Source organism: Leptodactylus fuscus, chromosome 7 (assembly GCF_031893055.1).
Source record: "Leptodactylus fuscus isolate aLepFus1 chromosome 7, aLepFus1.hap2, whole genome shotgun sequence".
In the NCBI taxonomy this organism is placed as follows: domain Eukaryota; kingdom Metazoa; phylum Chordata; class Amphibia; order Anura; family Leptodactylidae; genus Leptodactylus; species Leptodactylus fuscus.
Window position 1 is genome coordinate 16,440,264 of NC_134271.1, and position 27,466 is coordinate 16,467,729.

At 41.3% G+C, this 27,466-nt stretch overlaps 1 protein-coding gene across 1 annotated transcript in view; it reads left to right on the forward strand.

Moving 5' to 3' along the window:
• Positions 1 to 11,782: 11,782 nt before the first annotated feature.
• Positions 11,783 to 27,466, forward strand: part of SLC67A1 (solute carrier family 67 member 1) — a 55,158-nt gene continuing 39,474 nt past the window's right edge. Inside the window, exons 1-4 of the mRNA XM_075280465.1 lie at positions 11,783 to 11,939; positions 15,021 to 15,118; positions 17,468 to 17,613; positions 21,402 to 21,534. Coding sequence (XP_075136566.1) covers positions 11,829 to 11,939; positions 15,021 to 15,118; positions 17,468 to 17,613; positions 21,402 to 21,534 — 488 coding nt within the window. The 5' untranslated portion in view covers positions 11,783 to 11,828. The remainder of the gene's footprint in view (positions 11,940 to 15,020; positions 15,119 to 17,467; positions 17,614 to 21,401; positions 21,535 to 27,466) is intronic.

Here is a 27,466-nt window from a genome sequence, read left to right on the forward strand (position 1 = left end):
CGCCTGCACTCATAGGAGACTGTCTGATCTTTAATGGAAGCAGGTGGCGGAGATTTCTATTGTATTTGATGTCAGATTCATCACAATTTATCCAGGCCAGAAAAAGCAAAGATTCCTATTACACATTGTAACACTGCGCGACATCTGGAAGGGACTATCTGATCTATCTATTTATCTATCTGTCTATCTATCTATCTATCTATCTATCTCCTATCTATCTATCTATCTATCTCCTATCTATCTATCTATCTATCTATCTATCTATCTATCTATCATCTATCTATCTATCTCCTATCTATCTATCTATCTATCTATCTATCTATCTATCTATCTATCTCCTATCTATCTATCTATCTATCTATCTATCTATCTATCTATCTATCTCCTATCTATCTATCTATCTATCTATCTATCTATCTCATATCTATCTATCTAATGCTTTTTCTTTCTTTCTTTCTCTTTTTCTTTCTTTCTTTCTTTCTTTCTTTCTTTTTCTTTCTTTCTTTCTTTTTCTTTCTTTCTTTCTTTCTTTTTCTTTCTTTCTTTCTTTCTTTCTTTCTTTCTTTCTTTCTTTCTTTCTTTCTTTCTTTCTTTCTTTCTTTTTCTTTCTTTCTTTCTTTCTTTCTTTCTTTCTTTCTTTCTTTCCTTCTTTCTTTCTTTCTTTCTTTCTTTCTTTCTTTCTTTCTTTCTTCTTTCTTTCTTTCTTTCTCTCTCTCTCTCTCTCTCTCTCTTTCTTTCTTTCTTTCTTTCTTTCTTTCTTTCTCTCTCTCTCTCTCTCTTTCTTTCTTTCTTTCTTTCTTTCTTTCTTTCTTTCTTTCTTTCTCTCTCTTTCTTTCTATCTTTTTTTTCTTTCTTTCCATTTATCACCTACAGCCAAACCTTTCAGACAATCCATCTCTGAGCAGCTTTACATTACATTCCCTAATATCCTCTGACTACTGGTCCATTAGACGACCATGACTTGTGCCTGCGGACTCGTCATCCTTCTGTTGTAGGACAGATAATATCCACCATACCTCGATACCACCAGCACCCCTCCCCCCCAGGGGTGACGTACTTAGATTTATGGGTGCTTTCATACAAGCTTGTCCCATTTTGTTGCACTTCCAAGGCAACTTTGTGCTGCTCTTTAGGATATAGCACTTTGATAGCTGTCGCTGTCGTAAACCGTGTAGCTCCATTCTTCTGGTGCAGCCATATGGCAGAGCCAACATCCATTTTATTCACTTGCAACATGTCTCAGAGCGGGGAACAATTGGATCAGTGTTTGGCATCTATTATTGATGCAAATAGGCTGCAGGATTCATTAAGTGGGAGCTGGATGTGTCCCGCTGCAGCCATATGTCTACTAGTCCTGGTGGCTCATGTGATGGCGATGACCGGGGCAGATGTCCTCACCGCTCTCAGCCAATGGGGGCAGGAAGGAAAGGGCATTAAATATTAAAGTCGTCCTTGTAATTCCTGCCCATTGTCCCACCCAGGTTCCCTGAGCTCCATGTGGACTCAGGCAAATCCCCTCTGTATGCCAATGCGGGATTATTAGCGGAAGCTTCGCCATCAGGTTTATCTAGAACAAAGCCAATGCAAACTGTATGATGGGGTCAAAAAAAGCCTGACCTCCCAACTGTAGGGCAACTACAGCTCCCAATATGTCATGTCATCTATCTATCTATCTATCTATCTATCTATCTATCTATCTATCTCCTATCTATCTATCTATCTATCTATCTATCTATCTATCTCATATCTATCTATCTATCTATCTATCTATCTATCTATCTATCTATCTATCTCATTATCTATCTATCTCATTATCTATCTACCTATCTATCTATCTATCTATCTATCTATCTATCTATCTATCTATCTATCTCATTATCTATCTATCTCATTATCTATCTATCTATCTATCTATCTATCTATCTATCTATCTATCTGTCAGGAATTTTAATAACCCAAAAGTGCAACATTTCACTCACCAAGAGATCTTTCTCAAGGACCATCACAGAGCTGATGGGCCGACCTTTGTGAGTATTCGCATAACAAACCTTGCCAGATTCGCCAATCTCTAATTGTCACTTGTCAAGCCAGTTCAGCCATTGACCCTCATGACTCAATCAGCCCATCTTATGTGACTATGAACCTTGTCCTCTTATCTTTTCTTCTTAAAGGGACTGTCCACTTGGGGTCCCTCAAGGATAAATTGATCAAAAGGTTACAGGAACAACTCAGTATTCTGAAGGACCCCAGAGAACGATACTGATACTTCAGTTTTTTTGTAAAATCCATAATAAACTCGGCTTGTTACAAACCAGTTTTCCCATCTCTGGTGACAACCATTCTGTGAACCGGTAGTTGTCATCTCCCCTCCTCCGCTCCTTAGGCAGCTTATACACAGTCACTCACCTTGTGCTCCATCCTGAGACATAATGGGGCTGATAGTCACATTGTTAAAAAAGTAACACTTCCTAAAACTCATACTAGGTAACGTTATACGGATACATTTATATTCATTTTAATTGTGGAATTGCCCTTTAAGACACAATAAACCTGAAAACTCGCAGTCGCATTGGGAAAGGTTCTATTTGTATCTTCAGTATCTCACTGGATACATTTCTATACATTGTAACTCTCTGTATATTTCTTTTATTACCTTACTTGAATGTATACCACCCAGTATCTGTATGTATTATATGAATACCATGTACTAGCTATTGTGCACTACTACTCCCAGCATGCCCAGTATGACCAGCTGGAGAGCCACAGCTTGTTGGTTCAGGATAATCCGGAGGGAACAACAGCGGCTGGACTAGACTTTCCAGTGTTAATCTGTCCATGTATTGTCTGGTGGATGCCCCTGGTCTGCTGCCCCCGACCCCCCTGAGCTATCATTAACCTGTCAGCTATAGAGAGGGGACAGAGACTGATAGAGTCAATACACCAGCCCCGGATAATGGCCTACACCCTTTCACTATGTATTGATCCACTGAGTAGCTCTGGTGCCATCTGCTAGCCCCGGCCAATGAAGGACGAGCCCTGAATGTCATTGATCAATCGATTAGTGGCGATATTGATCAGCGGCAAATGTGTCTTATATAGAAGAGAAAGAGGAAATTCTATCCTACTACACGCAGGCTGAAAAATAACGGTATCGTAGTAATAATACTGCCCCAGTATGCCCCAATAGTAATAATACTGCCCCAGTATGCCCCCAATAGTAATAATACTGCCCCAGTATGTCCCCTATAGTAATAATACTGCCCCAGTATGCTCCTAATAGTAATAATACTGCCCCAGTATACCCCCAATAGTAATAATACACCCCAACATGCCCTCAATAGTAATAATACTGCCCCAGCCTGCCCCCAATTGTAATAATACTGCCCCAGTATGCCTCCAATTGTAATAATACTGCCCCATTATGCCTCCAATAGTAATAATACTGCCCCAGCCTGCCCCCAATAGTAATAATACACCCCAACATGCCCCCAATAGTAATAATACTGCCCCAACATGCCCCCAATAGTAATAATACTGCCCCAGCATACCCCCTAATAAAAGTGCCCCCAATAGTAATAATACTGCCCCAACATGCCCCCAAGTAAAAGTGCCACAATAGTAATAATACACCCCAGCCTGTCCCCAAGTAACAGTGCCCCCAATAGTAATAATGATCCCCCAGTATGCACCTATAGGTAACAATGCCCCAATAGTAATAATACTCCCCCAGCCTGCCCCCAAGTAATAGTGCCACCAATAGTGATAGTGATCCCCCAATATGCACCTATAGGTAACAGCATCCCAATAGTGCCCAAATAGTAATACTCCCACCTCATGCCATATAGGTTCTTCTTTCCCCAATAGTAATAATACTCCCCCAGTGTGCACCATAGGTTATAGTGTCCTCACTAGTAATTATACTCCCCCAGTGTGCCCCCGATGGTAATAATGATCCCCCAATAGTTATATTGCTTTTACAGCATCTCTCTATAGGAAATAGTGCCACCTAGTGGACCCCATTGAAAACGGTGTCGCAAATAGTAACAATGCTGCCCTATAGTGCCCCCACAGTTATGCCACATGATGTTTCCACATAGATAGAAGTGCCTACATTGTGCTTCCAATAGTAATAGTGCTCCTATAATGTGCCCCCTGGCCTTCCTACAGGATTGGTGATAAGTGTCTGATCAGTGAGGGTGCAATCCTGGGAAAAACACCAATTATAAGAGTGGGGGTCCCGTGGACATCCCATGGTCGTCCCATAGAGTTGGATGAACGTGACTGTGTCTGTGGGACCACCACGAGGGACCCTCCTTCTTACAACACCTTCAGCCTCCCCTACTGCATCAGACCAATCTCCTGATCTGCTGCCAGATCTCCTAGACCGTGAGAATTTCTGTATGATCAGATGCCGGACTAGCGGACCCGCAGACATAAGAGGGAGGGTCTGCTCAGGACTCTATAGAGGAGCATTTAAGGTGAAGTCAGTTTACGCTGCAGTGTTTGCCCAGACGGAAAGAGTCGTACATTGCACAGCGTGCGGGCGACTGACAAAGGTGCCCCGGCCTCTTATTTCAATGCCGCACACTCCGCAGTCCGGGCTCAGACACATCAATTCAATTAGAAAAAAAAAAAGAGGGAAATTAGCATTTTTTTGGCCATCTGGCATAAGGGGTAAGAGCCTGACAAAGGCGGATCTGGAGGAGCCAGGAGATGAGTGTGCCATCATCTTGACCTGCAAAAGAGCCTTTGTCAGCAAATTAAAGCATCCCAGACCCCCATGAGCCCACCAAAATGTGCACCAATAGTGCCAACCAACCCATAAGCAATGAGAACGGCAGGAAAACGCCGGCGTAGCCACAAATTCTAATGTAAGGGATGGAGACGGAACAGGAACAGTATATAGCATACATATATTACAGTAATAAATATTCTTATACATAGGAGCAGTATTATAGTAGTTATATTCTTGTACATAGGAGTAGTATTATAGTAGTTATATTCTTGTACATAGGAGGTAGTATTATAGTAGTTATATTCTTGTACATAGGAGCAGTATTATAGTAGTTATATTCTTGTACATAGGAGCAGTATTATAGTAGTTATATTCTTGTACATAGGAGCAGTATTATAGTAGTTATATTCTTGTACATAGGAGATAGTATTATAGTAGTTATATTCTTGTACATAGGAGTAGTATTATAGTAGTTATATTCTTGTACATAGGAGGTAGTATTATAGTAGTTATATTCTTGTACATAGGAGCAGTATTATAGTAGTTATATTCTTGTACATAGGAGTAGTATTATAGTAGTTATATTCTTGTACATAGGAGCAGTATTATAGTAGTTATATTCTTGTACATAGGAGGTAGTATTATAGTAGTTATATTCTTGTACATAGGAGTAGTATTATAGTAGTTATATTCTTGTACATAGGAGGTAGTATTATAGTAGTTATATTCTTGTACATAGGAGCAGTATTATAGTAGTTATATTCTTGTACATAGGAGTAGTATTATAGTAGTTATATTTTTGTACATAGGAGAAGTATTATAGTAGTTATATTCTTGTACATATGGAGCAGTATTATAGTAGTTATATTCTTGTACATAGGAGCAGTATTATAGTAGTTATATTCTTTTACATAGGAGTAGTATTATAGTAGTTATATTCTTGTACATTGGGGGCAGTATTATAGTAGTTATATTCTTGTACATAGGAGTAGTATTATAGTAGTTATATTCTTGTACATAGGAGCAGTATTATAGTAGTTATATTCTTGTACATAGGAGGTAGTATTATAGTAGTTATATTCTTGTACATAGGAGTAGTATTATAGTAGTTATATTCTTGTACATAGGAGGTAGTATTATAGTAGTTATATTCTTGTACATAGGAGCAGTATTATAGTAGTTATATTCTTGTACATAGGAGTAGTATTATAGTAGTTATATTCTTGTACATAGGAGCAGTATTATAGTAGTTATATTCTTGTACATAGGAGTAGTATTATAGTAATTATATTCTTGTACATAGGGGGCAGTATTATAGTAGTTATATTCTTGTACATAGGAGTAGTATTGTAGTAATTATATTCTTGTACATAGGGGGCAGTATTATAGTAGTTATATTCTTGTACATAGGAGCAGTATTATAGTAGTTATATTCTTGTACATAGGAGTAGTATTGTAGTAATTATATTCTTGTACATAGGAGCAGTATTATAGTAGTTATATTCTTGTACATAGGAGTAGTATTGTAGTAATTATATTCTTGTACATAGGGGGCAGTATTATAGTAGTTATATTCTTGTACATAGGAGCAGTATTATAGTAGTTATATTCTTGTACATAGGAGTAGTATTGTAGTAATTATATTCTTGTACATAGGGGGCAGTATTATAGTAGTTATATTCTTGTACATAGGAGTAGTATTATAGTAATTATATTCTTGTACATAGCAGACAGTATTATATTCGTCATTCTTGTGTATGGGATTCTTTGTGCAGTGATTCCTGTATTTCTTTTAATCTTTTTACCATATTATTCAGGATTTCCATCATTTTTACTGTTAATTTTAATGGAAAGAAAACGCTATCAAAAGAAAAATAGTCAAATAAAATGAAATAATAATATCGCAATCTTTGTATTTCCTGGGTAGAGGTGCGGGATACATTGTACATGATGCACAGACAATCCCGGCCACAGAATGTATTAATGTTTGGCAATGGTTCAGACAAAGGAGAACACTTGTCCCCATCCCCCTCCGGGTTGATGCAGGAAGGTCATATCTGAAAAGCTGCCAGACCCTAAGATTAAATTCTATGGATTCCCCTTTGCTGTGATCTCAGGGTGGTGAATGCAGATAAGCTTTATTATTACCCCTGGGGTTTCCTAGCAATGGTCGCTCCATTGTTGTGTCGGCTTTTATGGATCCCTCTTGTGAGCCCAGGTGTCTCATAGTCGATGATTTCTCGCTGATTCTGTAGGAGCCATTATGTGTTTACAGACAGAAGGACCAAGGAAAAAACATAACAAAAGACGCACTTCCCCTTTAATTCGGACTTTATATAAACCAGCCTGCAATAATACAGTGACTCATAGGAGCGGATCAGTCTGGTGTCGATTATAGGATCGTAGAGTTCGTCTAGGGTTAAAAACTGCGCAACCCTAAACAGAGCATTGCCGGACAGGGTTCATTTTTTTATTATTTTTCAAATGACCCTATTGGGGGATGGCGGCCATGGCAGATGCTCAACAATAACCACAGTCATCTCTCTCTCCAGGGGATCCATCATGTTCATATTAAAGGATTATCCTATTTTATCTTATTTCATCTTATCTTGTATATTGCACAGGAAAGCCTTGCAATCAGGGCAGTGTAATACCTCGTTTCACCTGTGGGGGTGCTGCAGGGAAAGGAAATCATTTTGCCCGATTTCCTCACCGCTGATCGCTGGGGATCCCGGCAGCAGAACACCATCCAAAAAACTTACTGTCAGGGACTGATGTTGGTTCTTTATGGTCAGCGACACACAACCAAGTGATTTCATCTTCTTTCATCTATTTTCCATTGATGACATCACAACCACTTCAATGGATTTATGTCCTTTGAAAAATATTGTGTAGGAAAAAATGACTCCGAAAAAAATCTTTAAAAAAATCCTAAATTCTGGCTTTGTACGATGGTTTAGTGAAGTCAGGACTGCAGCGACCTCTAGTGGGGAAAATATATAATGCAGGTGAGTCGTTTACAACATTATACTCCGTTCCCACGGAGTAACGCGCTGCTCATTCTGACATGTAAACACGTGTCAGAGTGAGGCGCTTCAAAACAGAGCCCATTGACTTCAATGGGATCCGTCTTACGCACGCTACCCATTGTGGCTTTTTTACCTATTCCTTTCAATGTGATACGCACGTAACCCGGCACCCATTGAAGTCAATGGGATCTGTTTTGAAGCGCCTCACTCTGACACGTGTTTACGTGTCAGAATGAGCGGCGCGTTACTCCGTGGGAACGGAGCCTTAAAAAACAACCCCTTCTCATAGGCCCTATTGGATGTTATCCATGTGCCGCCAATCTGCAGCCCCATTCATTGCAAGACCGGACAAGCATTGGACCAGTCCTGAGTGTTATAGCACAGACTATCAGCCCGCACACAGATCCATCGAAAGGCACGGGCCGATAGAAATGAATGGGTCAGTGTGCTATCCAGGGAAACCCTTGAACTCGCCAACATTCGTGTGCATGGGCCCTAAGACTCAGGAGCGGTGAGGGTTAATGCATTATACTTACCTGCTGGATGGGTGACTATATGAGCGCACTGTCTTATGACTGAAGGCGTCCTTGTCTGTTGTTTTATACCTCGGGCTATTTAGGCAACTTTTAGCGCAGATCAATAAAGTGATTGCTTTGAGCCATTCCTGCTGCTGTGAGATACAAGGGAATATTTATACCCTGGGATCATATGGTGAGCTCACAGAGCATTGTCTAGATTGGACACATTGTATGGACCCCACTCCCTTGTGTGTATTAGGTTTCATAAAATCCTACTTGTATTGTATCTTACTTTGTTGCATGTTAGGCTGGTCTTACACTACCGTGATGAGTTTACGGTCCGCAAGTTGCTGATCACCAACACAGATGCCGTAAACTGCCGCACTCGCCCATAGAGTTCTAAAATATCCAGTGGTGTAAGAGGCCGCATTGACTATAATGTGTCCGCAAATGGTCTGGACTTACGGACTTACATTACGGTAGTGTAAGACCAGCCTTATTCCTGAAAGATCAGTATAAAAAAAATCTGCAGCAAATCAGGCTTATCTGAACATGACCTGAATGCTATGCGGAGCCAGTTCTGCATATACATTGTGACACCATATCTTTTAACCCCCTACATGGCCGGGGCATATTTGGGCAATTCCCTGGAGCCTAAAAGCCTCTCTAGAACATCTGTAGACCCCAGTATTATAGATAGCTGACTTATATCTTACACACGACCTCCGGGAAATTGTCACTGACCACTGCTGTGTAGTAACAGCGCCCTCTAGTGTGTACTGTCCATGGAAAGGCTGTTCATAAGGCCCAGGTCACATCTGCGTTTTGGAAGTCTGCATAGGGATCCCCGGAATGGAATACCAAAGGCATTAAAAAGCAGTTAGCTAAGAAACCACACGGACCCCATAGACTATATTGGGGTCCATGTGGTTTCCGTGCGGTGTCTACACAAATCATGTGCTGTGAACTTAGCCTTAGAAATAGTGGAAGATTATAAATAAGTACGTAAGGATGAGCTGGGAGGAGGAGGATTTTTTTTTTTACTAAAGAGCTGGTGACCATGAATGCAGAAACTTTCTAGACTCTGAAACCCAGCCATGATGTCCTTATTGTGGTCAGGTTATCTTCTCATACATGTAGTGTCCTCCTGATAACCAGCCATGATGTCCTTATTGTGGTCAGGTTATCTTCTCATACATGTAGTGTCCTCCTGATAACCAGCCATGATGTCCTTATTGTGGTCGGGTTATCTTCTCATACATGTAGTGTCCTCCTGATAACCAGCCATGATGTCCTTATTGTGGTCAGGTTATCTTCTCATACATGTAGTGTCCTCCTGATAACCAGCCATGATGTCCTTATTGTGGTCGGGTTATCTTCTCATACATGTAGTGTCCTCCTGATAACCAGCCATGATGTCCTTATTGTGGTCAGGTTATCTTCTCATACATGTAGTGTCCTCCTGATAACCAGCCATGATGTCCTTATTGTGGTCGGGTTATCTTCTCATACATGTAGTGTCCCCCTGATAACCAGCCATGATGTCCTTATTGTGGTCGGGTTATCTTCTCATACATGTAGTGTCCTCCTGATAACCAGCCATGATGTCCTTATTGTGGTCGGGTTATCTTCTCATACATGTAGTTTCCCCTCCTGATAACCAGCCATGATGTCCTTATTGTGGTCGGGTTATCTTCTCATACATGTAGTTTCCCCTCCTGATAACCAGCCATGATGTCCTTATTGTGGTCGGGTTATCTTCTCATACATGTAGTGTCCTCCTGATAACCAGCCATGATGTCCTTATTGCGGTCGGGTTATCTTCTCCTACATGTAGTGTCCTCCTGATAACCGGCCATGATGTCCTTATTGTGGTCGGGTTATCTTCTCATACATGTAGTGTCCCCTCCTGATAACCAGCCATGATGTCCTTATTGTGGTCGGGTTATCTTCTCCTACATGTAGTGTCCTCCTGATAACCAGCCATGATGTCCTTATTGTGGTCGGGTTATCTTCTCATACATGTAGTGTCCTCCTGATAACCAGCCATGATGTCCTTATTGTGGTCGGGTTATCTTCTCATACATGTAGTGTCCTCCTGATAACCAGCCATGATGTCCTTATTGTGGTCGGGTTATCTTCTCATACATGTAGTGTCCTCCTGATAACCAGCCATGATGTCCTTATTGTGGTCGGGTTATCTTCTCATACATGTAGTGTCCTCCTGATAACCAGCCATGATGTCCTTATTGTGGTCGGGTTATCTTCTCATACATGTAGTGTCCTCCTGATAACCGGCCATGATGTCCTTATTGTGGTCGGGTTATCTTCTCCTACATGTAGTGTCCTCCTGATAACCGGCCATGATGTCCTTATTGTGGTCGGGTTATCTTCTCCTACATGTAGTTTCCCCTCCTGATAACCAGCCATGATGTCCTTATTGTGGTCGGGTTATCTTCTCATACATGTAGTGTCCTGATAACCAGCCATGATGTCCTTATTGCGGTCGGGTTATCTTCTCCTACATGTAGTGTCCTCCTGATAACCGGCCATGATGTCCTTATTGTAGTCAGGTTATCTTCTCATTCATGTAGTGTCCTCCTGATAACCAGCCATGATGTCCTTATTGTGGTCAGGTTATCTTCTCATACATGTAGTGTCCTCCTGATAACCGGCCATGATGTCCTTATTGTGGTCAGGTTATCTTCTCATACATGTAGTGTCCTCCTGATAACCAGCCATGATGTCCTTATTGTGGTCAGGTTATCTTCTCATACATGTAGTGTCCTCCTGATAACCAGCCATGATGTCCTTATTGTGGTTGGGTTATCTTCTCATACATGTAGTGTCCTCCTGATCACCAGCCATGATGTCCTTATTGTGGTCAGGTTATCTTCTCATACATGTAGTGTCCTCCTGATAACCAGCCATGATGTCCTTATTGTGGTTGGGTTATCTTCTCATACATGTAGTGTCCTCCTGATACCCAGCCATGATGTCCTTATTGTGGTCGGGTTATCTTCTCATACATGTAGTGTCCTCCTGATAACCAGCCATGATGTCCTTATTGTGGTCAGGTTATCTTCTCATACATGTAGTGTCCTCCTGATAACCAGCCATGATGCCCTTATTGTCTGTGAACATGGAGACACATAGGTCAGCATAGGAGCTGTATACACAAAACAGGTGACAGGTGAAACAGGTGACAGGTGTATAAATAAGAGTGTAAGTAAAGTTGTTTCTTTTTTCTTCTATACTCGAGAGTGATAGAAATAAAGTTGCAGCAGTATACACACCCTTCATATTTATTGTACATTAATATCCCTGTAGAACCAAAGTCAGTATGTTCTACAGTAAAACAGCCGCAGCAGTAAGAAAGGGTTAAAGATCTGCGCCGTGCACGGTAAACCCCTCAATGAGGGAGGAGTCAGGTCTGAACTTTGCACTAAAGATACAGGAACCGGAGGAACTGGAGTAAGAAACAGCGAGATTCTGAAGTGTCCTCAGTCACTGCTCAGCACAAAACCTGCCCTGTAATAACTGGCAATGGCTACTGATCCCGGGACCTCCAAGATGCGAGATCAGGTCATCCGAGTCACCTACCTGCTGGCTGCCATCGATATCTCCTGTCTATTCATGCAGTTCTCAGTGACACCGGTAAGTGGTGGTAATAGTGATGTGTGCAAAGTACCTGGTCACTTACATAACAATATGAATACATGTATTACATTACATTATCCTGAGTTACATCCTGTATTATACTCCAGAGCTGCGCTCACTATTCTGCTGGTGCAGTCACTGTGTACATACATTACATTACTTATCCTGTATTATACTCCAGAGCTACACTCACTATTCTGCTGGTACAGTCACTGTGTACATACATTACATTACTTATCCTGTACTGATCCTGAGTTACATCCTGTATTATATCCAGAGCTGCACTCACTATTCTGCTGGTACAGTCACTGTGTACATACATTACATTACTTATCCTGTATTATACTCCAGAGCTGCACTCACTATTCTGCTGGTGCAGTCACTGTGTACATACATTACTTATCCTGTATTATACTCCAGAGCTGCACTCACTATTCTGCTGGTACAGTCACTGTGTACATACATTACATTACTTACCCTGTATTATACTCCAGAGCTGCAGTCACTATTCTGCTGGTACAGTCACTGTGTACATACATTACATTACTTATCCTGTATTATACTCCAGAGCTGCACTCACTATTCTGCTGGTACAGTCACTGTGTACATACATTACATTACTTATCCTGTATTATACTCCAGAGCTGCGCTCACTATTCTGCTGGTGCAGTCACTGTGTACATACATTACATTACTTATCCTGTACTGATCCTGAGTTACATCCTGTATTATACTCCAGAGCTGCACTCACTATTCTGCTGGTGCAGTCACTGTGTATATACATTACATTACATTACATTACTTATCCTGTACTGATCCTGAGTTACATCCTGTATTATATCCAGAGCTGCGCTCACTATTCTGCTGGTACAGTCACTGTGTACATACATTACATTACTTATCCTGTATTATACTCCAGAGCTGCACTCACTATTCTGCTGGTGCAGTCACTGTGTACATACATTACATTACTTATCCTCTATTATACTCCAGAGCTGCACTCACTATTCTGCTGGTACAATCACTGTGTACATACATTACATTACTTATCCTGTATTATACTCCAGAGCTGCACTCACTATTCTGCTGGTACAGTCACTGTGTACATACATTACATTACTTATCCTGTATTATACTCCAGAGCTGCGCTCACTATTCTGCTGGTGCAGTCACTGTGTACATACATTACATTACTTATCCTGTACTGATCCTGAGTTACATCCTGTATTATACTCCAGAGCTGTACTCACTATTCTGCTGCTGCAGTCACTGTGTACATACATTACATTACTTACCCTGTATTATACTCCAGAGCTGCACTCACTATTCTGCTGGTACAGTCACTGTGTACATACATTACATTACTTATCCTGTATTATACTCCAGAGCTGCACTCACTATTCTGCTGGTACAGTCACTGTGTACATACATTACATTACTTATCCTGTATTATACTCCAGAGCTGCACTCACTATTCTGCTGGTGCAGTCACTGTGTACATACATTACATTACTTATCCTGTACTGATCCTGAGTTACATCCTGTATTATACTCCAGAGCTGCGCTCACTATTCTGCTGGTGCAGTCACTGTGTACATACATTACATTACTTATCCTGTACTGATCCTGAGTTACATCCTGTATTATACTCCAGAGCTGCGCTCACTATTCTGCTGGTACAGTCACTGTGTACATACATTACATTACTTATCCTGTACTGATCCTGAGTTACATCCTGTATTATACTCCAGAGCTGCGCTCACTATTCTGCTGGTGCAGTCACTGTGTACATACATTACATTACTTATCCTGTATTATACTCCAGAGCTGCGCTCACTATTCTCCTGGTACAGTCACTGTGTACATACATTACATTACTTATCCTGTATTATACTCCAGAGCTGCGCTCACTATTCTGCTGGTACAGTCACTGTGTACATACATTACATTACTTATCCTGTACTGATCCTGAGTTACATCCTGTATTATACTCCAGAGCTGCGCTCACTATTCTGCTGGTGCAGTCACTGTGTACATACATTACATTACTTATCCTGTATTATATTCCAGAGCTGCGCTCACTATTCTGCTGGTGCAGTCACTGTGTACATACATTACATTACTTATCCTGTATTATACTCCAGAGCTGCGCTCACTATTCTCCTGGTACAGTCACTGTGTACATACATTACATTACTTATCCTGTATTATACTCCAGAGCTGCACTCACTATTCTGCTGGTACAGTCACTGTGTACATACATTACATTACTTATCCTGTATTATACTCCAGAGCTGCGCTCACTATTCTGCTGGTACAGTCACTGTGTACATACATTACTTATCCTGTATTATACTCCAGAGCTGCGCTCACTATTCTGCTGGTACAGTCACTGTGTACATACATTACATTACTTATCCTGTATTATACTCCAGAGCTGCGCTCACTATTCTGCTGGTACAGTCACTGTGTACATACATTACATTACTTATCCTGTATTATACTCCAGAGCTGTGCTCACTATTCTGCTGGTGCAGTCACTGTGTACATACATTACATTACTTATCCTGTACTGATCCTGAGTTACATCCTGTAATATACTGAATTTTGTGGGATCTCTATATGTATGCGTGTAGTGAGCTCCCCCTAGTGGCAGCTGCTGGAAGCCAAAATGAAAGGCCCCAGGTTAAGTAGAAGTTTAGGGGTTTCAACCCTCTCGGGACAGGAGCTAATATAGAAGTTCTGTTCACACTGAGGAAGGAGATGAGGACAGAAATAATGTGACTGGATTTTCCGGTTTTGTGCAGACATAGCCGAACAATAAAACGTTCTGTAACTTTTTAATAATTGCTGCATTGAGATTTGTCGCCATGTACAAGATCTCTGCTTGTTGTCACTGAACGATGGAGGTTAAAAATCTATATGGCTAAAATCCAGGACTCCTCAGTATATAGTATTACCTGGGGCTGATACACAGTGTACAGAGCTACACAGGGGCTCCCCATATAATTTGTTGTTACATTATATAGATTTTTTTTGCTTCCTTCATATAACACATTGTTCCCCATCTTCCTGCAGTACCTGGCTAAGAGTCTCGGCTTAGATACAGTTGGATTTGGATACCTGCAGACGTTCTTTGGCATCTTACAGCTTGTGGGGGGGCCGGTTTTTGGCAGGTAAAGAACGTCTAAACCTTTTTGCTTCATTTATCACAGATCACGTATGATTCTGCCATAGATCTCATTGTATGCCTCGTCTGGTTAATTGTGAACACAGCACAGAGTATTTCAGGATAGTTTGATCATACGTGTGTTTGTATATGCATGAGTGTGTCTATGTACAGTATAGGTAGCATGTGATGGAAGACAACTGGAAAGCCATACAAGGAGAATGGAGTGACCACAGCAGCACAGAGTATTTCAGGAAAGAGTGACCTGATCTTATAGGAGGCAGTGACCTGAGCACTCATAGGATTGTCTGGTTGTGGATAGGGCTGCACGCGTCATGTGTGGAGGAGGAGAATAGAGACAAGTGGGAGGTGACAGCAGCACAGAGTATTTCAGGAAAGAGTGACCTGATCTTGTAGGAGGCAGTGTCCTGATCGCTCATAGGATTGTCTGGTTGTGGATAGGGCTGCATGCGTCATGTTTGGAAGAGGAGAATAGAGACAAGTATGAGGTGACAGACAAAGGGACAGAGATAACAGCAGCACAGAGTATTTAAGAAGAGGGCTGCTTTCTATTTTTGGGACTAATATGGTAAATAATTAGTATTAACAGGAGTTAGGAAGTCATTACCAATCACAAACAGGACTTTAGGGGTGAACATACGCCCCCCCCCCCCCCCAACTTAGTATACAGAGACATTTAAAGGGATTGTAGGGTTATAGGTTGGACTTGATGGACTAATATCTTTATCCAACCTCTTCTACTATCTATCTAAAGGGGATTATGATATCCACAGAAAACCTTCCAGGAATCATTGACATTATCTAGTGACCTATAAAATACACAGTTATACAATTTAGTTACATAGTTAAATATAACTTTAGGGGTGGGGGGGGGGCACTTACTTTCTTGGCCTCCTCCTCAGATACTTTAGCAGCAGGGAAGAGATTGGATGCCGAAGCCGGTACTAGAGAGGTGTAATGGGGTCACTCACCTCTGTCCTAGAGTCTTATGTGCGGTGTCAGTGACCTCATCCCGGGACACAGGTCAATCATTTATAATGGCGCTGTCATGTGCAACAAAGTACAAACCGAGACAGAAAGAGAATAGAGCGTAATATTGTCGCAATAAGGTGTACGCGCACCTGAGGATGTCGTGGTCAGGCCACTCATATAGCCTATGGAGGCAGCCGGACCCCAGGAGGACGCAGTGATGTGAGTCTACGGTCAGGATCATCAAACCCTAACCCTAAAAAAGGAAAGCTGGAACACTGAAGAGGGTTTTATCCAAGCAGAACAAACACTGACACGTTTCAGGACACAGCCCTTTCTCAGTGTACAGGTTATGACCCAGTGCTGTGACCCGAAACGAGTAGCGATTGTTCTACTGTAATAAAACCTCTTCACTGGTCCAGCGCTGCCTTCCTTTTTTGGGGTGCTTCATGCCCAACACCTGATGGATTGATGTGCAACAATGTATCAGCTTGTTCTAAATATCAGGTGGAAAAAGAAACATTGTATCAATGAGTAAATTCTATGAATCACAGTGCCAGAAGTCCTGTGCAATAGTGAGGGAAATATTCTGTACTCTAAGACATAGAAGGGTTAATCATTTATTTTATGAAGTGAATAAAAGAAACAGAAATGTAAATCCCATCAATATTTGGTGTGACCTGGAAGTGATGATACGGCTCATACAGGTACAGCCCTGATCTCAGCATCCTCCAGTCTGTCTGGAATGACATGAACAGCCAGACGGATTGGAACAAGCAACACCCACAGAAGATGGTGAGAAGAACCTTTCTGTCCAGTTCTGCCACAAACTGTCTACAAGTACTGATGGGAGGCAAAGGGAAAGAAAGTAAACTATTAACCCTTCTCTTTCTGAAGACATTCTTATTTTGCGTCATGTGCCTGTCTGAATCTTATGCACAGTACTGTAGAGTATATGATCCCCACCCTGAGACAGGCTATAACCGATGGGGTGTGACACTCAATCATGTGTGTCCTTACACATCTATATACATGTATACCAGGGAGTGTGTGTAATACTGACTGTTATGGGCTTGTGCTCTCCCGGTCTCCTTATCCACTTACAAGTCTGTGCATCTTATTGGCCAAGCCTAGAATACAATGTACAACAGTAGCCACCCCAGGGAGTGCTGGGACTTGTAGTGTTACTGGCTGATATTGAGGATGAAGGTCCTGGGGGGGCACTACCTAGATATCCTCTTACTAGGACACACATACAGCACATGTCCTGCAATATACAGCTGATGTAGATTTGGGCCTGCAGAGGTTCTTCTTGTAGATGATCATTACTTCTTACAATTTACTATGTGCCGATACTTTCCTCCAGGTTTTCGGATCAGTACGGCCCCCGTGCGGCTCTCACACTTTCCTTCCTGGCTGCCTCCATTTTTTACCTGGTCCTCACATTTACCACCAGCATCCCCCTCCTGTTCCTGTCCCGGCTTCCATCCATCTTCATGCACGGCCTTCCAGGTACGGAGCTTGTATGGAATGAAATAATTGGACCAAAATTGATAACAACAACATAAAAATGAGACTTTTATTCAGAAACATCACAGCAGAGTCCTCTCAGGTAGGGAGACCTTAAATATGGCCTGTCTGGAAGTCGGACCCCCATTGATCTCATACAGATGACCTAAGGATAGGTGTAAGGAGCGGTGCTAGTTTCAGTGCACTACAATTCCTGCAGCTGATCGGTGTGATGATCCTATAAATCATCAATGGAATAACCATTAATGATAAAATTCTGTCTTCCTGCATCTACCACAAGGGGGAGCTCACTACCAATATAATGATATTACTCCTATTTCAAGCACATTGTAAATATATGTGCAGTGAGCGCCCCCTAGTGGTGAGTGCAAGCAGTGTCAGCTCTGCCAGAAGTCCGGGGGATTTAGGGAGATTCCAGGACAGTCTGGGGCAGTGGGTAAATCTGGGGTTAGAACCTGAACAACAAAGAAAAGGGGAATACCAGGAGTGGAAGGAGCAGACTTTCCTACACTGGAATAAGATGTTGTAGTCAGACCCAGAACCAAGGTGGAGGTCGGGGAATTTACAGATACAAAGTTGTAAAAAGCTGCACAATTGTATCCACAAACTGTGACATCCGTTATTGTTTCCTGTATTATTACTACACTTTCTTCTTCACAAGCAATTCTAGAAAAATTACCCTAAAATGGGATTAATACAACAGTTCGGTGTTATAGTATCGCACAGACATGGCAGCACTATGTCTCTATATGAAATTGGGAACACTGACAAAATGTGAGTCATAAAGCAAGTTGTGGAATTTTCTACATGATTTCTAGCAACATTGTATCACTCTGTAACATTAGAAAACAACAAACAGTGACAGACAGAAGTCAGTGAAATGTGCAATGCTTGATTGTGTCCACTAGATGGAGACATTGCACATGATATTCAAGGGAGATATTTTTATTTTATTTTTATTATGCTTTGTTTTTCTTTTGCTTACCATAAAATAATAAGAACAAGAGCAAACATAATACACACAGTGATGTCACAGTACAGGGATAATACACACAGTGATGTCACAGTACAGGATAATACACACAGTGATGTCACAGTACAGGATAATACACACAGTGATGTCACAGTACAGGGATAATACACACAGTGATGTCACAGTACAGGGATAATACACACAGTGATGTCACAGTACAGGGATAATACACACAGTGATGTCACAGTACAGAGATAATACACACAGTGATGTCACAGTACAGAGATAATACACACAGTGATGTCACAGTACAGGGATAATACACACAGTGATGTCACAGTACAGAGATAATACACACAGTGATGTCACAGTACAAGATAATACACACAGTGATGTCACAGTACAGGGATAATACACACAGTGATGTCACAGTACAGAGATAATACACACAGTGATGTCACAGTACAGGGATAATACACACAGTGATGTCACAGTACAGGGATAATACACACAGTGATGTCACAGTACAGGATAATACACACAGTGATGTCACAGTACAGGGATAATACACACAGTGATGTCACAGTACAGGATAATACACACAGTGATGTCACAGTACAGAGATAGTACACACAGTGATGTCACAGTACAGGGATAATACACACAGTGATGTCACAGTACAGGGATAATACACACAGTGATGTCACAGTACAGGGATAATACACACAGTGATGTCACAGTACAGAGATAATACACACAGTGATGTCACAGTACAGGATAATACACACAGTGATGTCACAGTACAGGGATAATACACACAGTGATGTCACAGTACAGAGATAATACACACAGTGATGTCACAGTACAGGATAATACACACAGTGATGTCACAGTACAGGGATAATACACACAGTGATGTCACAGTACAGGATAATACACACAGTGATGTCACAGTACAGGGATAATACACACAGTGATGTCACAGTACAGGATAATACACACAGTGATGTCACAGTACAGGATAATACACACAGTGATGTCACAGTACAGGGATAATACACACAGTGATGTCACAGTACAGGGATAATACACACAGTGATGTCACAGTACAGAGATAATACACACAATGATGTCACAGTACAGGGATAATACACACAATGATGTCACAGTACAGGGATAATACACACAGTGATGTCACAGTACAGGGATAATACACATAGTGATGTCACGGTAGAGGATAATACACACAGTGATGTCACAGTACAGGATAATACACACAGTGATGTCACAGTACAGGGATAATACACATAGTGATGTCACGGTAGAGGATAATACACACAGTGATGTCACAGTACAGGATAATACACACAGTGATGTCACAGTACAGGGATAATACACATAGTGATGTCACAGTACAGGATAATACACACAGTGATGTCACAGTACAGAGATAATACACACAGTGATGTCACAGTACAGGGATAATACACACAGTGATGTCACAGTACAGGGATAATACACACAGTGATGTCACAGTACAGAGATAATACACACAGTGATGTCACAGTACAGGATAATACACACAGTGATGTCACAGTACAGAGATAATACACACAGTGATGTCACAGTACAGGGATAATACACACAGTGATGTCACAGTACAGAGATAATACACACAGTGATGTCACAGTACAGGATAATACACACAGTGATGTCACAGTACAGAGATAATACACACAGTGATGTCACAGTACAGGGATAATACACACAGTGATGTCACAGTACAGGGATAATACACACAGTGATGTCACAGTACAGAGATAATACACACAGTGATGTCACAGTACAGGGATAATACACACAGTGATGTCACAGTACAGAGATAATACACACAGTGATGTCACAGTACAGGATAATACACACCGTGATGTCACAGTACAGGATAATACACACAGTGATGTCACAGTACAGGATAATACACACAGTGATGTCACAGTACAGAGATAATACACACAGTGATGTCACAGTACAGAGATAATACACACAGTGATGTCACAGTACAGAGATAATACACACAGTGATGTCACAGTACAGGATAATACACATAGTGATGTCACAGTACAGAGATAATACACACAGTGATGTCACAGTACAGGGATAATACACACAGTGATGTCACAGTACAGGATAATACACACAGTGATGTCACAGTACAGGGATAATACACACAGTGATGTCACAGTACAGGATAATACACATAGTGATGTCACAGTACAGGGATAATACACACAGTGATGTCACAGTACAGGGATAATACACACAGTGATGTCACAGTACAGGATAATACACACCGTGATGTCACAGTACAGGGAGAATACACACAGTGATGTCACAGTACAGGGATAATACATACAGTGATGTCACAGTACAGGGATAATACACACAGTGATGTCACAGTACAGGATAATACACACAGTGATGTCACAGTACAGGGATAATACACACAGTGATGTCACAGTACAGGATAATACACACAGTGATGTCACAGTACAGGATAATACACACAGTGATGTCACAGTACAGGGATAATACACACAGTGATGTCGCAGTACATTACCTTGAGTAATCCATAAATTATACAGGAAAATTGTAAAACTTCAATACAGATAGAATAACTTACTTTTGCTGACTGTGGGGTTTCTTGTTTGGCTGTTGCTGTCCTCTGTGCTGTATACACTGGCTGCCCACAATGGCGGCTCCTCCGCTCTCAGTAATACTGATTCTTCCCATGTATTAGGTGCTCAGATGGTTGTTACTGACCTGACCTCGGCCCAGGAGCGCGCTGGGGCTCTGGGGAAACTTGGACTCTCCTTTGGAATAGGAATCATTGTTGGCTCTTCACTTGGAGGTTTCCTGGCTACAAGATTTGGGTGAGAACTAGTTAATTCATAATCTATACAGAATATTAAATATGGACTGATAGTATAATGATATAATATAATAAGTTCTGTCAATTTCTAATACACGTTGAGGTTCAGTTCTCTGCTTGTTGTCAGTGAATGGGAATGTAATACACTGCACTGCTGACTTGTTAGAAATGTATCCAGTCTAGGCAATGCTCTGTGAGCTCAGCAGCCAGGACTGATACATTGTAACAAACCATCAGGACAGGTGAGAGGTCCGTACTCCTGATATCTTTATCTCAAATAGGATTTTATTGACTGGATACAAATGTAGCAAACCCTCAGCTGTCAGCAGTATCGGGACTGCGTACCCTAAAACATGTTATCATTGAGATTTATTAATAAAGTGAATGGGAGTTGTACAGATCTGTATACATAGAGCTCCACCTAGTGGATGTGCCACAAAATGCTATAGCTATGAGTCTAGAATTCGGAGAAGGCGTTCCGTGTTTCTATCCTATTATTATAGGAATCACATATCTGTTATTCTTACCTGTGTATATGACCCGGGCACATACATTATACAGGGTGTTGTTGCTTTTTGTTAATGTATTTGGGATAATTGTTGTCATGATATTTGGAACGCCCTGTTTGGGTAATTTGATTTCTATATATTGTGCTGCAGACAGACAACGCCCACGTATACTGTATATATGTATCAGGTCTGTGTCTCAATGGTCTCATTACAGCACCCAACTTTCCCAGGCTCTTACATGATGAGTCTGCCTATTTATGCAATGATTCCTGTAATCATCCTCTTGCCATTCAGGTGTCTGGAGAAGTTGGGTGTCTGCCTCCTGTTGTATGTGTAACGGCAGACACACGTGTTGTCACTTATCTGTGTCTGGTGCTGTCATTGAATGGAACAATCTATTTTATGTGCAGAGGTGAAACACATTTAGGCTAAGTTCACATGACCATCATTACAGTCCGTTGTTCTCATCCATCATAGAACAGCTGGAGATAGTCGTAGCCCCCACTGTCAGCATTCACTATAATGTGATAAACATGATGGAGGATTTCTTCTGTCCTGATTGTTTACTGCAGGTAAAAGTCCAGCATGCATCAAGTCTGAAATTTTGTCTATTTTTAATAATCTATTGAAAGAAATCTACACAAATATGACAACTATACAGTGGACGGAGCTGCAGTACTCTGGAATCACCACTATACAGTGGACGGAGCTGCAGTACCCCGGAATCACCACTACACAGTGGATGGAGCTGCAGTACCCAGGAATCACCACTACACGGTGGATGGAGCTGCAGTACCCAGGAATCACCACTATACAGTGGACAGAGCTGCAGTACTCTGGAATCACCACTATACAGTGGACAGAGCTGCAGTACCCTGGAATCACCACTATACAGTGGACAGAGCTGCAGTACCCTGGAATCACCACTATACAGTGGACAGAGCTGCAGTACCCTGGAATCACCACTATACAGTGGACAGAGCTGCAGTACCCTGGAATCACCACTATACAGTGGACAGAGCTGCAGTACCCTGGAATCACCACTATACAGTGGACAGAGCTGCAGTACCCTGGAATCACCACTACACAGTGGACAGAGCTGCAGTACCCTGGAATCACCACTGTACAGTGGACAGAGCTGCAGTACCCTGGAATGACCACTATACAGTGGACAGAGCTGCAGTACCCTGGAATCACCACTATACAGTAGACAGAGCTGCAGTACCCAGGAATCACCACTATCCAATGGATGGTGCTGCAGTATCCTATACAGTATCCTATACAGTGGACAGGGCTGCAGTACCCTGGAATCACCACTATACAATGGATGGCGCTGCTGCTCTGTACATATTATTTGACTAGGATCAGGTTTACTTCCGACCCCATCCAGGTTGTATCCTTCTGGTTCTGGGAGCCAGCCAGATCAGCAGATCAGTGCATGGTCTGGGTGTCAGCCCCAACAGATCAGATAATAATCCCATGGATAGGTCATCAGTATAAAAAAAAACACCTGAGGGCCAGAAAACCCCTTTAAATCCGGACCACTGTATAAATTTTCTGCAGCACGTACATGAGGTTTTATACAGTTTGGCCCACTTTGCTTCTACTGTACTGTACAGTGTATACCCTTAAAGGGCCATCAGCCAATTCTATGCTTAGTCCCCATGGCTGTGTACCTGTCAGCCTGACTCAGTGTTACGTTCCTTCACCTGTCACTGTCGACACATAAGAGACGGCCATTATCTGATTCTTATAACAGCAGGAGGTGACAGCATGAAAAGTTTTACAAGTTTCTAATTGCCTTTGTATATGAATTCTTCCCCATGGTCAAGATCTCTGCTTCCTGCCAGTGAATATCTATAGACTGTGAGTAGGGTTGAGCCGATCTTGACTTTTCAGGATTGATTTTGAAATCCGATTTCCGATCATTTTTCATTCGAACCCGATCTCGATCCCAATTTCCGATCCCAATGCAAGTCAATGGGATTTTTTTTACTAATCGGAGATCGGATTTTAAAAACGATCCCACTTAAAAAGATTGTGTTCGGAATTCCGATTGCGATGGTGAAATTTACTCGGTCGCCGATCGGAATCCGATCTTTTCCGAACACGATCGCTCAACCCTAACTGTGAGCCCGTGAAGATCTAATACTGGTCACAGCTGAGGGTTTGATACAATTGTATCCAGTCTAGATAAACCTCTATAAGATAAATCCATCACCTGCACAACTCTCTTCCCTGTCCCAATGGGTTGTACAGTAGTTGCTACAATTTATCAGTGCAGGAAAAATGTATCAACCTGGATACAACTGTAACAAACCCTCAGTGGTGAGAAGTATGAAGTTAGTATTACTGTCTTTGGATACAAACAAGAATATTTCTACTTGCTGACAGCAAACAGAGATCTCGACAATGAGCAATTGATACAGAAAATGTTGTAGAAAGTTCTAGAAGTTTCCATTATAGACTTTATCAGGTCTGTTTGCAGAAAACAAAAACATTATGCCCCAATTGAAACAAGTAGTGGGGTAAATCTAGAGGTACAGATACCTCAGTACTGCACATAGGAGGGCGGCAGTAGTGTGTGACACAGAAGGGTTAAGGGGCCCCTGGAATAGACGGTGCTCAGGGCCCAGGGCTTCAGGCTGCTCCTCTGGTCACCTCCATTACAGCAGACTGTAGACAGAAAGACATGTCCGGACAAGCGCTCAGAAAACTCGGAGTGACCCCAGATATGTCTGTACAAGGCCGTGTACACACACAGCTCTGCTTATCTATGGCCTGGTTCACATCTGCATTCAGTATTCTGTTTGGGGAGTTCACATGGGGACCCCCGGTGGTGTGATTTAATGAAAGCACACGGACCCCATAGACTATTATGGGGTCTATGTGTTTTGTCCATGGTATCTGTCTGTCTATCTATCTATCTATCTATCTATCTATCTCCTATCTATCTCCCTATCTCCTATCTATCTTCTATCTATCTATCTATCTATCTATCTATCTATCTATCTATCTATCTATCTCCTATCTATCTTCTATCTATCTATCTATCTATCTATCTATCTATCTCCTATCTATCTATCTATCTATCTATCTCCTATCTATCTATCTATCTATCTATCTATCTATCTATCCATCTCCTATCTATCTATCTATCTATCTATCTATCTATCTCCTATCTATCTTCTATCTATCTATCTATCTATCTATCTATCTCCTATCTATCTATCTATCTATCTATCTATCTATCTATCTATCTATCTCCTATCTATCTCTCTCCTATCTATCTATCTATCTATCTATCTATCTATCTATCTATCTATCTATCCATCTCCTATCTATCTATCTATCTATCTATCTCCTATCTATCTATCTATCTATCTATCTATCTATCTATCTATCTATCCATCTCCTATCTATCTATCTATCTATCTATCTATCTCCTATCTATCTATCTATCTATCTATCTCATATCTATCTATCTATCTATCCATCTCCTATCTATCTATCTATCTATCTATCTATCTATCTATCTCCTATCTATCTTCTATCTATCTATCTATCTATCTATCTATCTATCTATCTATCTATCTATCTCCTATCTATCTATCTATCTATCTATCTATCTATCTCCTATCTATCTCTCTCCTATCCATCTCCTATCTATCTATCTATCTATCTATCTATCTATCTATCTATCTATCTATCTATCTATCTATCTATCTCCTATCTATCTTCTATCTATCTCCTATCTATCTATCTATCTATCTATCATCTATCTATCTATCTATCTATCTATCTATCTCCTATCTATCTATCTATCTATCTATCTATCTATCTATCTCCTATCTATCTATCTATCTATCTATCTCCTATCTATCTCTCTCCTATCTATCTATCTATCTATCTATCTATCTATCTATCTATCTCCTATCTATCTATCTATCTATCTATCTCCTATCTATCTATCTATCTATCTATCTATCTATCTATCTATCTATCTATCTCCTATCTATCTATCTCCTATCTATCTATCTATCTATCTATCTATCTCCTATCTATCTATCTATCTATCTATCTATCTATCTATCTATCTATCTATCTATCTATCTACCTATCTCCTATCTATCTATCTATTCATCCATCCATCTATCTTTCTGTCTCTATCTTTCTATCTATAGATGGCGGTCCTCCCCGGACTTGTTGCGATGCTTTATTTAGCTGTAACAGTCCACTATTGTTGCTGGTGTGTTACTCGCCCGTGCACATGAGAGGGCGTATTATTCTGCGGCCAACTCCATTGCATTTTTTTCTGATTTCTGCGAAGAATAAGGAGATTATTTTCTGATGTCATGCAAGAAAAATGTAACTCTGCTGGTCGGCCCACGCCGCTGTATTGTAAGTGGCTGAGCCGGGTATGGACCGATAAACAGCCGGGGACATCTTGTTTACTCAGTCTGGGGAGATTAAAGGGCCCCTCGCCCCTAAAAAGTCTATTCAGCGGTTTCTTGGCTATACAAAGCTGGGTAACAGTCAATATGGCCGACATTCAGCTCCCTAAACACTAGAGACCCAGATATTCAAGGGTCCTGTATGTGAAATGTGCACACTAATATGCCTCAAGGCAATGATTTGACATTCAGGACTCTGGAAAAGCTGGATAACAGTGAAATGAAGGCGTGCAGTAGGGATTATGTTCCAGCTAGGTTATAATGTTACTTTGATATATCTTCGCCTATGATATTGATGTATGTTCACTGTGTAAATTCATCATATAGCTTTCACTTTTGATACCAAACCCCCCACTCAGATTAAGGTCATTCACATTGTAGGGGAAAATAACCAGTACCTTATACTGGACTCCTCTATCATTCACATTGGTGGGGGTCCCGGCTCCAGCACCGCACCCTATATAATGACTGCTAATTAACACAATTAACCACAATAACATGAGGGTATGAGGCTCTGCTGTCACCCATATGGCGGTATAATGAGGGCACGGGACAATCCGCTCCTGGGCAGTAACATCATTTGGTGACCACATCTGCTCAGTTATCATGGAGTCACTTCCTGAAAACGATCCTTTGGGATGTTGAAGAGAAGCAGCAGCCGCTGACCCCACATCAGTGCTTGTCTGACCTTATAACTTATTCATGAGGGTCACATTGTTCGCCCCCCACAAGTCATCTCTTTTGATCTACGTAATAGCAAAGAGAGAGTTTTACCCTGCAACAGATATTAGTTATAAATGTAACAGTGTGATTGGAGGAGAAAGACATCAAGGTCATGGCCCAACACCCACCCGGAACGGAATTAGGAACTCTGAATATCTGCATTTTATATTAATGCAAATTAACAGATTACATCACTGAGATATATACGAATACAAGTGCTATAATACTACCTCCTATATACAAGAAT